Source organism: Peromyscus leucopus, chromosome 6 (assembly GCF_004664715.2).
Source record: "Peromyscus leucopus breed LL Stock chromosome 6, UCI_PerLeu_2.1, whole genome shotgun sequence".
NCBI classification, from domain to species: domain Eukaryota; kingdom Metazoa; phylum Chordata; class Mammalia; order Rodentia; family Cricetidae; genus Peromyscus; species Peromyscus leucopus.
This window is the reverse complement of record NC_051068.1, coordinates 80,001,877-80,016,171: the sequence shown is the minus strand read 5'-3', so window position 1 is coordinate 80,016,171 and position 14,295 is coordinate 80,001,877. Positions and strand designations below refer to the sequence as shown.

General features: G+C 37.3%; 1 protein-coding gene across 1 annotated transcript in view; it reads left to right on the top strand.

Moving 5' to 3' along the window:
• Rap1a (RAP1A, member of RAS oncogene family) overlaps positions 1 to 13,533 on the top strand; it is an 80,862-nt gene extending 67,329 nt beyond the window's left edge. The window contains exons 5-8 of the mRNA XM_037206963.1: positions 382 to 522; positions 3,306 to 3,449; positions 8,624 to 8,739; positions 11,831 to 13,533. Of these exons, the coding sequence (XP_037062858.1) occupies positions 382 to 522; positions 3,306 to 3,449; positions 8,624 to 8,710 (372 nt within the window). The 3' untranslated portion in view covers positions 8,711 to 8,739; positions 11,831 to 13,533. The remainder of the gene's footprint in view (positions 1 to 381; positions 523 to 3,305; positions 3,450 to 8,623; positions 8,740 to 11,830) is intronic.
• Positions 13,534 to 14,295: the final 762 nt, after the last annotated feature.

The window sequence follows — 14,295 nt, the reverse complement described above, 5'->3', positions numbered from 1 at the left end:
AAGCTCTTTTCAAGAGTCTAACCTAGGGTTGATTATATACTAATTGTCAAGATGATAAAACATCAGTAGAAAGATAGTTGAGACTGACCATGCTGGATGATTATAACTCAGTACTGGATTTGCATCTTGGATTGCTTCTACTTGAGTGGTGATCCTATTATAAGTCTTTCAAACAAAATCAATTAAGGTTTGTATATTAAAGGAATTGTACCAACAAACACAAATATTCATCTCAGTTTCTAGAAACTAGTATAAAGTCTTATGACAATATGTAATGTAAATGTATGTCCTTATTTGAGATTATTCTATTTAAAATCATTCCGGCATACATTGAAAAACTGCATATATATTTATAACTGGATCTTCTTTTTTATATTATAGGAGCAATTTACAGCAATGAGGGATTTATATATGAAGAATGGCCAAGGGTTTGCACTAGTTTATTCAATTACAGCTCAGTCTACGTTTAATGACTTACAGGACTTGAGAGAACAGATTTTACGGGTTAAAGACACAGAAGATGTAAGTATTTCTCTCATTAAAACATTGCCATCTCTCCATAGTCAAATAAAAGTGTCTGCTTTCAGGCCAGGCAGTGGTGGCACACACCTTTAATACCAGCACTCGGGAGGCAGAGGTAGGTGAATCTCTGAGTTCAATGTTAGCCTGGTCTACAAAGTGAGTTCCAGGACAGGCTCCAAAAGCTACACAGAGAAACCCTGTCTGAAAAACCCCCCAGAAAAGAAAAAGAAAAAAAGATGTCTGCTTTGTCATCAGTATAAGGTTTGGAAGGTATCTAGCACATGTCAAAAACAGCCCATGAAAATAAATTTTGACTTTCAAAGTTAACCTATAAATTATATGCTGGGATGTTTAGAATATGAGATTTGTGTGGCAAAGTGAGCATTGTACCATGTGGATAAAAAGTACAGGAGAGATGAGGAGTTAGAAGACGTCACAGCAGGAAGAGGAGTAAGTGGGACTCATGTTGAGCTTTAAATGTGAGAAGTAGTGTTCATAGAACCATAATGATTAATTTTCCTTTTTCTAATAGTCTATCATACATGTTCCTTGTGTTACTTTGGTGTTTTAACACATTATCTTGCTATATATAGCCCAGGCTAGTCTCAGGTACTTAACCTTCCTATCTTCATCTTTTTGTTTTGGTTTGGTTTTTTGAGAAAGGGTTTCTCTGTGTAGCCCTGGCTGTCCTGGAACTCACTCTGTAGACCAGGCTGTCCTCAAACTCATAGAGGTCTGTCTGCCTCTGCCTCCTGAGTGCTGGGATTAAAGGCACCACCCAGCTCTCCACCTTCTAAGTCCTGGGTTTATAGGCATGTACCACCCTTGTTGGTAGCATATACCTTTTTCTTATCTTTTGTAAAAAATGAAATAATTTTACATGTTTACATCAATTTGAAGTTACGGAAAAATCCCTTTTCAATTACATATATTTGGATAGAAATTTTCATTTGCACCTTTCTGGTTTAGTGTATTTTGTCTAATAGGAGCATATTCACCTACTCAGGACTTTAACCTTGATACCGTAGATGGGAATTTGTGCCATATAACCCCATGACTTCTCTTAATGAATAGTTTTCTTCCTCTGTGATGAATTTATCCAAAGAGTTCTGTTTTCACAGAGTTACAATGAGTTCTGGTAATGTTAATCCCCTTTATTTCATCAGTAAAGGACAAAAGATGTCTAGACTGTGTAACCTCTTTTGGGTAGAAAGTTCACCATGTCTCTTACATTGTTTCTTTTGTGTAGTGCTGTTGTCTTACAACCTCCTGGCTTTGTTCTCTGAACTTTTAGCTGAGAAACCTAACACAGTTTATTAACTGTGCAAGTAGGATGTTGTGTTTCAAGATAGTCAAGCATCTGTGGTATGGAGGAAAAGGAAGACACAGCTGCTGGTTTACTTTTCTTCTTCTTCTTCTTTTTTTTTTTTTTTTTTTTTTTTGGATGTATGTGTCTTCCTCATGGTGAGGCTAGAAGAGGATGTTGGATTCCCTAGAGCTCGAGTTACAGGTGATTGTAAGCTACCTGACCTAAGTATTGAGAACTGAACTCAGGTCCTTTGACAGAGGAGCAGGTGCTACTGACCACAAAACCATCTCTCCAGCTCCTATCTTTAGTCTTAATTAACTTCCTAATATTTCACCTACATAGTCTTCAAGTCTAATTAATATTAGATATAGAAGTAGAAGCTTTTAATAATGTCACTGTTTTTGGCATTTATTAGACCTTGAGATGAAGCATGTAAACTACTTAGGGTCAATGAATGTAGTGTTTAATGTATTGCAGGGAGTTCCTTCCTTCAGAATTTTGTACTTGAAATTCAGTTATTTGTAGTAATCTACATAAGAATTTTAGGATCATTAAGAGATGGAGAGATGGCTTAGTAATTAAGTACTTGCTGCTCTTACAGAGGACTAGGATTCAATCCTCAGCATCCACATGGTAGCTTATAACTATCTGTGCTCTTTTGGCCGCCCTAGGTACCACAAATGAACATTTTACACAACATTCATACAAAAAATTAAAATTAAGAAAAAATGGGATCATACTCTTTAGAATAATTTGGTATATGAATCTAGTAGGAGTTCTTACATATTTTTTGGCCTTTTCCTTCTTCCCTCCATCTCTTCTTCCATCCCAAACAACCACAACACACAACACCCTTTTTTAAGCACTTGGTGGAGCATGCACTTATAGTGTATAGCAGAAATCTTAGATGGTCTTATTAATAAAATCAAACCTGAGGCCAAGTATTGGGGTGAACACTGGAAGATCAGAGAGACAGAACAAGCCACAGCTAACCTCACATGGCCAACTTCTCAGCTGATCTTGTTTCCTCAGACTGGAAGCCTCTGTTTCCTCATATCTGAATGGGTCTCAGCTGAACTGTGCTGCTCAAAACCTAAAAGCTTAACCAGCCAAATGCTTCTAGTTTCTGGTCCTCATGCCTTATATACCTTTCTGCTTTCTACCATCACTCCCTGGGATTAAAGGCTGGCTTTCTGGGATTAAAGGTGTGAGTCACCATGCTTGGCTGTGTCCTTGAACTGATGGATTTCTGCCTCTGGAATGCTAGGATTAAAGGCATGTGCTACCACTGCCTATCCTAAGTATCCAGTGGCTTTTCTGTTCTCTGAACCCAGATAAGTTTATTAGGATACACAATATTTTGGGGAACACAATACCACCACAGGTGTTTTTCCGTTGTTAGCAGGTAATTGCTTATTTGTAAGAAGAGAGTAAGTAACTAGTATGTAATAAATTTGTTTTTTCCTTCCTGCAGGTTCCAATGATTTTGGTTGGCAATAAATGTGACCTGGAAGACGAGCGGGTAGTTGGCAAAGAACAAGGCCAGAATTTAGCAAGACAGTGGTGTAACTGTGCCTTTTTAGAATCTTCTGCAAAGTCAAAGATCAACGTTAATGAGGTAGCCTGCAACTACTGGACAGTACAAACAAGTGCCTTTCTACTTTCTGTTTCTTAAATTAATAGCCAGAATTTTTAAGAAAAGAATTATCTCGATTTTATTACCTTGTAGAAAATAGTAATTTCTAGATACCATGTTCCTTGGCTTCCATGACATCACTCTCTGATAGTTGTAATGCAGACACCTAATTTTAACTTATTGTCAAAGGCTGTGTATAAAGTCCTGCTAAGCCTTTAAGTGATATGCTAGAGCTAGCATGTGAAAATAGTCACGCTTTTATAGCAGTTACTTATCCAGCTGAATATAAAAAATAGGTGGTAAAGTTCAATAGAAGAGTACAAAAAATTAAAGTTGCTATTATAATGGATTTTTGTTATTTAATACCATCATAGAATTCGATTTTTGATTCTTGCCTCACTTTTGATGCATGCCTGAAGAAAGTGTGGGATCTATGTGTGAATGGACATGTAATTCAAACCATTCAGTCCTTTTAAGCTGATAGTCCAGATGAACACAGCTGATGTAAGTACTCCACGATCTTAAGTTATTAACTGTGGGCATTCTGGCTTTGTAAATAGGCTATGCGCCTCATTTTAAAGAGCCAATAGTTGACTGAGCCCCTAAAAGTTTACTGTAGTTCCCAAATTGCTACTGCCAATCAGGTAAACACATGAGATTCTTTTTGCTTTTGGAACTTTACCAGAAGCCTTTGAAAAAGAAAATCAGTGGGGGCAGAGAGGCAGAGTAAGCCTCCTGTCCCCTTCTCTGCCCCTTGGAAGCATGGCAGGTAACTAGACCCAGGTGAGAATGAGAGTGGATTAGGTCGTTGAGGCTGGGGTTTCACTCACTGTTCCTCTCTGGCCTCTGTTCTGTAAGTCATTTTTCATGACTATGCTTGTAGACTATTATTAGACTTTTAAGATGGCTAAATTATTTTAAACACCTGGCAAGGGGAAAAAAATCAGCTTGCTACAGATTCTGTTTCTTACAAATAGTCAAGAATGCTAAAGCTTGCTTTTTTAGGTGAAACCACTTTTAACAATACAAATACAAAATCTGTTAATTCCATTTATCTGGCAAATATATTGAGTACCTGTTGTATACCTGGCACTTTATTCTGCACCCAGGTGGCATTCACCCAGACAACTATTTCTACCCTTAAGAAGTTTACATCCTAGTTGGGAAACAAGTCCTGCTGAGTGCTTCCATTACAGTTATTTGTTATTCACTGGCAGGTAAATGAGAAGAAATTGATAGCCATCCAGTCATCCACTCATCTTTCTTTGTTGTGAAATTAGAACTTTCTAGAGGTTATTTTTGAAAATGTGGCTATACTAAAAATTTAATGTTTAGCGTATTATTTTCTCAAAGAACAAGTGAGCAAGAAAAGGAGCCAGGTATGGTGGCATACACTTAGTAATCCCAGCACTCTGGATGCCTAGAATGAGCCCTAGGCCAGCCTGGTCTATATATAACAAGACCCTAACTAAAATGAACAAACAATATTTTAATGAAGAATACATTACAGTTGGTAAGTGCCCCTGAATAGTAAAATTGTGGTGTGATGTCACCTTATGTAATATGGTTGGCCTTTGGAGTCTGTTTCCTTACTGTCTTGGTCATGCTCACTGCTGTCTACCTACTAAGCTCATCAAGTGTGCTGAGGCTGAATTGGACCAGAGTCCATCACACAAGACCTCTTCTGTAGGAGCCAGAGTTTAGTAGGGAGGAAGTAAGTATTCCTCATCTTTAATCATTACTGATTATGGGAACTACACAGGCTAGTAAAGCTCCCTTGAATGTAGTTTTTAATGCAGCAGAATTGACTTTTTCATGACAGTCTTGTTAAAGTTTTCACATAGGGGTTTAGAAAACAATATAAAATGTCATAGTCAGTCATTTTATAATCTCTACTTCTTTGAAAAACCACACAGTCTGCATGCTAGAAATGAGAGTATAATTTCAAGTGGTTTTTTTTTTTTAAGGTTTTACTCTTCATAGCCTAATAATTCAGCTGCAAAATTCCTTGGATAGTTTATAGTTGTTCAGACAGTTTATGTTGCTGTATAAATACTTGTGTGGTTTCTGAATGCATGAAGATAGAGGAATAATAATTTCACAAGATTCAGCTCTTGACTTTAAATTTGCAAACAGACAAGAACACAGTACTTGGCCAGAGCCCTTTAATTCTCTATATTCTACAAGTAGCAATTGATGCACTGGAATGACCTCAATCTTAACCCCAAATTTCTTTTTCTTTGCTGAGGCTGGAGTAATGATTGGAATAAAGACATCCCAATTAGGAATGGGAGAGGGGTTGAGAAACTCTATTCTGTGTTCCCTCTAGATTTTTCTATAGTTCAGAGAGATGAGGAAGAACCTAGGCTGGGGACTTTCAGCATTTCTAACCAAATATTATAGTTCGAACTTGCCCTCATCACTGAACCATCTGCTGCTGTGAGGTAGGCAATGTTTTCCAAAGAAATCATTTAGAATAATACTACAAGCAATCAGTTACCTGTCTCTATAATGTATGCCAGAAATTGGACACTGACTGGTATGAAGAAACTGAAAGAGGAACTGCGTATGTGTTTCATTAATTTACTGTTCTGGTTTATCTTTTTGTTATTTTGTATCATAGTTTGCATGTTAAGCCTTGTGCACCAGTGAGAACTTTTTCCTGACTCATATACATTAAGTTCTTAAAGGCTTCAGAGTTGTGGAAACAGCTACCATTTTGCTTATAAATGCTGTCGTTTTAACCTCTTAGAAATAAGACTATAGAGAGTGGAGTGTTTTTAGGAAATGGGAGTTGAATGAATAGGATAAACAGAAAAGAATATATTTATTTATAGCTTTGTAATGAATCTGTTCTTTTTTTCTTTGCAACCACTTAGTCTTGTAATCTCTGAATCATTTGAAAAAGTAACAGATGATTATCATCTTAAAGAAATGTAGCTTGTCATCTTTTAAAAACAATGCACAGGCTAGACTATATAGCTCAGTGGTGGAGAACTTGCCTAACATGCACAGGCCCTGGGTTTAATTTCCTATACAACAAACATCAAAAGAAATAAATGTTAAGTCACTGATGTTAAAATCTCTTCCTTTTGAAATTTTCTTAAAATAATCTAAGAACAAGAAAAGTAGTCTGTTTATCCTTCATTTACTTACTAGTTATTAACATTTTGCCACATATTTATAGAAGTCACTTTTCTTTGCTCCTATATATTTTAGTATGTGTTTCCTGGGATCAAAGGGGTTCTCAGGCTATAGAGATTGTTCCATGATTAAGAGCTCATAGGGCTTTATGAAAGGCTCCCATGGCTCACAACCTCCTTTAAGTCCAGCTGCAGGTGATTTAACACTTCGGGACTCCACAGGCACCCACACAGATACATAAATGGAAAATTTTAAAAAAATCACTAAAATTTTAAGGACATTCTCTAACAAAACAACAACTTATTAAGATCATGCAGCTAATGATACAACTCAGCTCTAGAGTGTTTGTCTGCATGAGCAAAGCCTGAATTCAGTTCCCAACACTGCAAAATAAAAGTGAAATCAGGAAACTTGCTTTCAACACTGTTTGGTTTATATGTAGTTTTATTGTATTAAGTGTGCTAGTGTTTTAAAGACTGTGTCAGCTGAATCTGGTTCTTTGCTAAAATAATGCAGGCATTCATTTACTAGTGACCTAGGATGAAAATGAACTCTTGCCGAGTTGACTTTAAGGAATACAGTAGGGATGGACTGGTAACCTAGGCTTACTAACCCACTTTTATGAAATAAAAAGCATTGTATTTTTGTCTTTGATGATTTTTACTCTTCAAAGATGAATCTCCAAGATTATTACTGTACTGTTTGTGCCTTCAAATCAAGGATTAGTGGACTTTTCCTGTCTGTTGTTGTTGTCTTGTTTGCTTTGACCATGGAGGTGCACACTTTTAATCCCAGCACTCAGGAGGTAGAAGAAAATGGACCTCTTGAGCTCAAGGCCAGCCTGGTCTACAAAGTGAGTTTCAGGCCATCAAGGACCCTACCTTAAAAAACAAATCCATAAGGGGTGGACATCATGTACCTGTTCTTGTATTATCTGAACAGATATGCTTTTTCCTGTCCCAACCTAAAATATACATCATCATCATCTAATGCAAATTGAGGGAAATTCTATACATTTATTAGACTTAATTTTTCAGAAATGACAAAACCCTGGAGGACAAAGACCAAATTTTAAAGTCTTCCCAGTTTTAAAAGGCCAAAAGCAGTTCGTGGGGTAGTATCCATCTATAATCCCAGGACTTGGGAGATGGGGGCAAGAGGATCAGGATTTCAAGGCCAGCCTTGACTAATAGTGAATTTGAAGCCAGCATGGGCTTGAAGTGAGATCCCCATCTCAAACAAATAAGCAAATAATAACAGACAGACAGGTGCTACAATATCAAGAAACAAAATGCAGTGTGGATCCTGATAGATTTCTGCCCAAGAGGAAAGTAATGTTTTAGGGCCTCATTGAGATAATTGACAAAATTAGAATTTATACTGAAGATAATACAAAGAAATGTATTGATGTTTAAATGTCTTGACTAGGATCAGCATTGTGCTAAGGTTACCTAAGAATATATTCTTGCTGGTGAGATGGCTCACACCTTTGATCCCAGCACTTGGGAGGCAGAGGCAGGCAGATCTCCGAGTTCGAGGCCAAGCTGGGCTACAGAGTGAGTTCCAGGACAGCCAGGGCTACACAGAGAAACCCTGACTTGAAAAGCACCCCCCCCAAAAAAAAGAAATGCATTTTCCTGTTCTGGGGGTACGAGCTTAGCCCTGTAAGGATCCATGCCACTGTCATATGGTTCAAAATGACCACTTGGATCTAGGAACAATGTACGGAAGCTCTTTGGTGCTGTTACTATAATTCTAATTATAACTTTTAAGTGTTCACTACCTTTCATTTCTAATTGTTTTTAATTGACTACTGGCTGTCTAAGAGCAGGTACATATCCTTCCTCATGTATAGGTAAGGCCCGCTTTACTCTGAGAGTTAGCTTGGGGAGTTAAGAAACTTCAGAAGAAAACAGTGAAGTTCAGTTCTAATGGCAGAACAATACTTTAGTACTTTCAAAATGATTTTGTGGAACAAACAATCAGTACTTTTTATTGTTGTTTTTACCTAGATATTTTATGACCTGGTCAGACAGATAAATAGAAAAACACCAGTGGAAAAGAAGAAGCCTAAAAAGAAATCATGTCTGCTGCTCTAGACTTGAAGTCAGCAGCAGCTCTGAGCCAGGTAAGGTGCTAAGCAGAACAAAGGCTTCTCTCGTTTCTCCCAACTGGAACCGTTTTACTTCCTCTGAGTATTTCTGAGCCTCCGTTGCTCATCCATGTGACAGACACCCATATCTGTTGGATAATTTGCCTTCTCCCCAGGAGAGTCTACACTCTCAAAGTGAGGACCGTGTGTGATTTGCTCACCATCTTGTTGCCAACACCTGCTGAAGAGTGGGTATTTAAGAAATGGTGCTAGAGGCTAGGTGGAGCACTTACCTAGTGTTAGCATTTCTGTTTGCTCCTCTTTGAACTTAGCAGTAGCAAAAATATGTAATGTGTTATGTCTTCCATCTTTCACCCAGAGCGGTGTTCTTAGAAGTGTCCATGTTACATGTATCAGTAGTTTATTTTTATTATATGACAATACTTAATTTATTATTTGACTAATGAGTATTCTGCTATTGAGGGACTTTTGCATAATATGGATAATACTGAGCCTAGCCTGGCAGCTCACACCTATTATCCGAGACAAAGAATGAGGCAGGAAGATTAGAAATTCAAAGCCAGCCTCCCTTACATATCAAAGTCAGAACAGTCAGGGCTACATGAGTCCCTGGCTTAAAACTAAAACAAACAAAATATATGGATAGGGGCTAGAGAGATGGCTCAGAGGTTAAAAGCACTGGCTACTCTTCCAGAGGACTCAGGTTCAATTCCCAGCACCCACATGGCAGCTCACAACTGTCTGTAGCTCCAGGACAGGGGATCTGGCTCTCACAGGCATACATGAGGGCAAAACACCAGTGCACCAAAAAAGAAAAAAAAAAAAACTGCTGTGTGGTATTAAATATATATATAAAATATGGATAGTTTGCAGTTCTATGCATAACTTGCACACATACACGTACATAGAAACATAATGGCTAGCTCATATATACATACACACACATACACACACACACACACACACACACACATATATATTTATATATGTTTATATATATATATATTTATATATATATATATACACACACACACCACATCAGCAGCAGCAATTCATGAATTCTACATCCTCCCCAACATTGGTATTTTCAGGCTTTTTAAACCTGAGCCATTCTGTCTGCTGTGTGGTGGCAGATGAAGTTCTGCTTATCAGTTCTTCTCAAAAGTGAGTGACTCTCCAACAAATGTTTTACCAGTCTGCATCAGGTGGTAGTTGGCTTCAGATAGCATTTCAGCTTTCATTAAGTGGACCCACTAGAGAGAAATTCATGGCAGCATTTGCACTGCCCGTTGGGTAAGAAGCCAGGCCCTGTGAGCTAGTTACTTGTTTTCCTTTAACTACATATTTAAATCCCCTGATGTTCCTTCTTTGTTAGCTAATAAACCCAAACACAATGCTTTCATGGAGCAGATGTATGGTGTGGTTGGAGGCTAATTATGTGAATATGACTAAACTTGATGGAGTTAGAAGAGGAACGTAAGCTCTGTTCACTTGAGAGTTGATAACACTAACTATTGTTGATCTCTGGGGCCTGTTTAGTAGATTACTGCTTTCTGAGTTCCTGATGAGCTAATTTGTGCTCCTTAGAGATAGGGGTGAGTAAGTATATCTCTTAGAGAAAACAATTGAGTAACTGCAACCCCTTTTAATGGAAAAAAATAGAAAGGAAAAGCATAGATTGTCTCAGGTGGTCAAACTGGGAAGGTCAGCTTCTATCTAAATGATTTCTTTTTCTGAAGAGCTGAGTGGCTTTTCCTAAAACACTTTTAGGTTAAAACACTTTTAATCATGAGTTTCCTGAAAGTGATTATTGTTAAGATTACTGGTGTTTGTGTGTGTTTAAGGAAGGGGACAAAGACAAACATGAGGACCCAAGTTGGTAATGTGTTGTTTTACTCTTTTATAGTTGACTGGCTTATTGACACCATTACCTTGCCAAACCTGAGTTTTAACTTTGCATTCTCAGAAAATGTTCCTTTAGCTTAAAGGAAAAGATACCACTTGGCCTATTAGGATTTGAAAATGCATTCATACAGTTTACCTTAGAGAAGAGAAATCTTGCCTAGGTCTTGCCATAATCCATTCTTATTGGTCGCATCAATCCTTAGACTTGTACAAAATTCAGTTTAAAATGTAGTCTCCTGAGATCTTGTAGGTGTGTGATGATAGAGGTCTTATCATCAGAATGCTTTGCAGTACATTTATTGTGATTTGCAATGCCATGTTATACATGTATTTTTTGAAGTGCTAAAGCGTAGTGTGGTGGCACATGCCTGTAGCTATTCAGGCTAAGGCAGAAGGATTACTTGAGTGCAGGATTTAAGATAATAGGGTAGATTTAAATAACAATTATAGTGTTTTAGTAAGAGTAGCTGAACTTTGGGGGCAGCTTATATGCCTATAAGTCTTTAAGTAGAATTGTATTAAAACATGTAAATCTCTTAAATATTCCAATTTTAAAGACCTCAGAAATCATCAGGAGTTCTCCCTCTAAATTAATTGGCTTCTGCTAAAGTAGTAAGACCTACTGATTTCTTCTGCCTTTGAGTATGAGATCTTTCTGTATTGTCTTCTGCCAGCTGTGTTAGAAATTATAGTACCTAATATGGGATCAGAAAATGGCTGAATATAGAATTTCACATAGAGTTTATGTAGACAAATATTGAACTTAAAAAAAAAGATAATGGGATACAAAGTAAAATATTACTGTCTGCCTCTTTATAGGTAGGATATTAGATAAGATGTGAAATAGTAACTATAATAAAACCAGGGACAAACAAAAATTGATTATTAATAGCTGTTTGTACACTCAGTCTTCTATATTTGGTTTTGAACTTTTGAGACAGTCTTGCATACTCCAAAATTGTAGTCAAGGTCAAACTTGGGCTCCTGATCCTCATGCCACCACGCCTGGCTTATTTTTGAACATGTGTAATAGGAAGGTCAAATAGCTCTTCTACTGAAGTAGCTTGGTGTAATTTAGTTCCTTAGTAATGGTCAGTAGATGTCATCCTCTGTGTGTTATTAGATACCTGTTTATTGACTGCCACCTTCGGACAACAAGAGAACTCTATCTATGTGTGTCTGTGTCTGTTCAATGTTCCAGATTACAGAAATGAAGAACTGTTGCCTAATTGGAAAGTGCCAGCATTCCAGACTTCAAAAACTAAATCTGAAGAGGCTTCTCCTGTTTTATATATTATGTGAAGAATTTAGATCTTATATTGGTTTGCACAAGTTCCCTGGAGAAAAAGTTGCTCTGTGTATATCTCCTGGAAATAAGACATAGTATTTCTCCTTTGCAATAGCAGTTATAACAGATGTGAAATAAGATACTTGACTCTAATACAATTATACAGAAGAGCATGGATGCATTTCAAATGTTAGATGTTACTACTATAATCAAATGATTTCATATTGACCTTTTTATCATGACTCCTCCCTATCAAGCACTAAAAAGTTGAACCATCATACTTTATATCTGTAATGATATAGATTATGAAATCTCCCTTCAAACTCATTGCAGCAGATAACTTTTTTGAGTCATTGACTTCATTTTATATTTAAAAATTATGAAAATATCATCTGTCATTATATTCTAATTAAAATTGTTTGTGCATAATGCTTTGGAAAAATGGGTCTTTTATAGGGAAAAAACTGGGATAACTGATTTCTATGGCTTTCAAAGCTAAAATATATAATATACTAAACCAACTCTAATATTGCTTCTTGTGTTTTACTGTCAGATTAAATTACAGCTTTTATGGATGATTAAATTTTAGTACATTTTCATTTGGTTTGTGTCTTTTTGTTATTGTTTATAGATTTAAGTCCTTTATTTTATAATGACCACATTGTTTAAATGCAACAGTAGCTCCTTTCTGCCTGAATTGAGCAGACCACTTGGCTTTAAACTACACTTATGGGTGATTTCTCTAGGAACAGACCTCGCACTTCCTGCTCTAGATATATTTATTCCTACTCTACAGTAAAATACACCAGACGACATAGAATAGTTTTGTATATTCTCTCTTGACCTTAAAGATTGTATCTTATTGAATAAAATATCCCACTCTGTATTATTTTTATATGTAAAAAGATAAGTTTAATACTGTATGAGGGTTTGACTTTGACTATTACAAATCCCGCACAGCTTGTAATTTCATCCAGGGAATCCTTACCATTGTCAATTTGTTGGTGTGAGTGAGTCCACCAATGCAGTGTTCTGTGGAAATTTTCAAACTTGCTTTCTAAGAGATTGAAGACCTTGAGGGAAGTGGTTGCAGCTCAGAACACAAACAGGGATGCGTGACTTGACTGAGCAGTGTAGCAGGAGTGATATGAAGATGGCAACATCACAGTTTTAGCTGGCTGTATAGAGGTGCTTTTCTTTTCCTTCTCAGTTGCATTTTATAAAGGTGGGGCTTAAGTAGGACATGGACCCAGGGTGATACTGTTGTGTGTTCTCCATGAGCAAAGGGGAAGCAAATGGCTTGTTGACCAGCTGCATACTGGAGAAGAAAGCAGATTGCAAGCTTAGGAAACCCTGTGCCTTGTCCCCAAAAATCAAGGAGACCAGTCCTAGAAAGTAAATCTTTGCTCAGGGATCTAGATACTGTCTCATTGCAACTAGTTGTGAAGAGGTGTTCATGCCTTGCTGAGATTTGCCAGGTATGTTTCCAGCCCTTCAGTTACTAAGTCAGCTTTCAAATGTAAGATCTGACCAACCTGAAGAAATGTCAAAAAATACTGTTTGAAACATTGGAAATTGTATTCTTTTGATATTCTAATAAACTTAGCTACTTAACATTTCCCTTCTCTTGATGCAGTTATGCACGTCTGTGACTGAGGGACAAAACCTTAAAGTCAACTGAAATGCAAGTGGAAGGTAGGGCCAATTGGTCCCAGTGATAAAAGCTGGACTGTTTGCTTGTTTGTGTTTGTATTTTAAATGGGGTCTTACTGTGCTGCTCAGGCTGGCTTCAAAGCTCTGGGTTCAGGTGATCCTCCTGCCTCAGTGTCTCAAGTAACTAGGACTACAGGAGCATGTCACTGTGTGCCCAGTTAGAGGCAGTCCATATTTTAAGGACCTTTGAAATCATTATCCTTTGAAATATTTCTCATTTCTTTGGATTTAAAATCATGAACAGACAGACCTCATGCAAACCAGTAAAATGTCTAAATCCTGTGTCAGATGAGTTGTGTAGGTATTTGTTACATGACTGATTTTCTTTTTATCAGCTTCCTTTGTCACCTTTTACACTCTCCACTGGGATTAAAGGCAAAAATCAAGAAAAATGCCCTTTTTGGCATCCATGGGTATTTAAGGCAGGACCAATAGAGTCAGGAATGCAGTGTTATCTAAGGGAATTCTGTACTTGCTGAGCAAGTTGGAAAGGTGTCCTGCTAAGAGAGTTATCTTCTTATAGTGTCTTTTTGTGAACTCCGTGGTCTTGGAAGGGGGTGCCCAAAGACAAGATATATTTTTATAGCCAAGAAATCAAGAGTCTCTTGATTTAATCATCATGCATATTCATGAATGAATTCCATAGTAGTGCTTGTGGCTGTTTC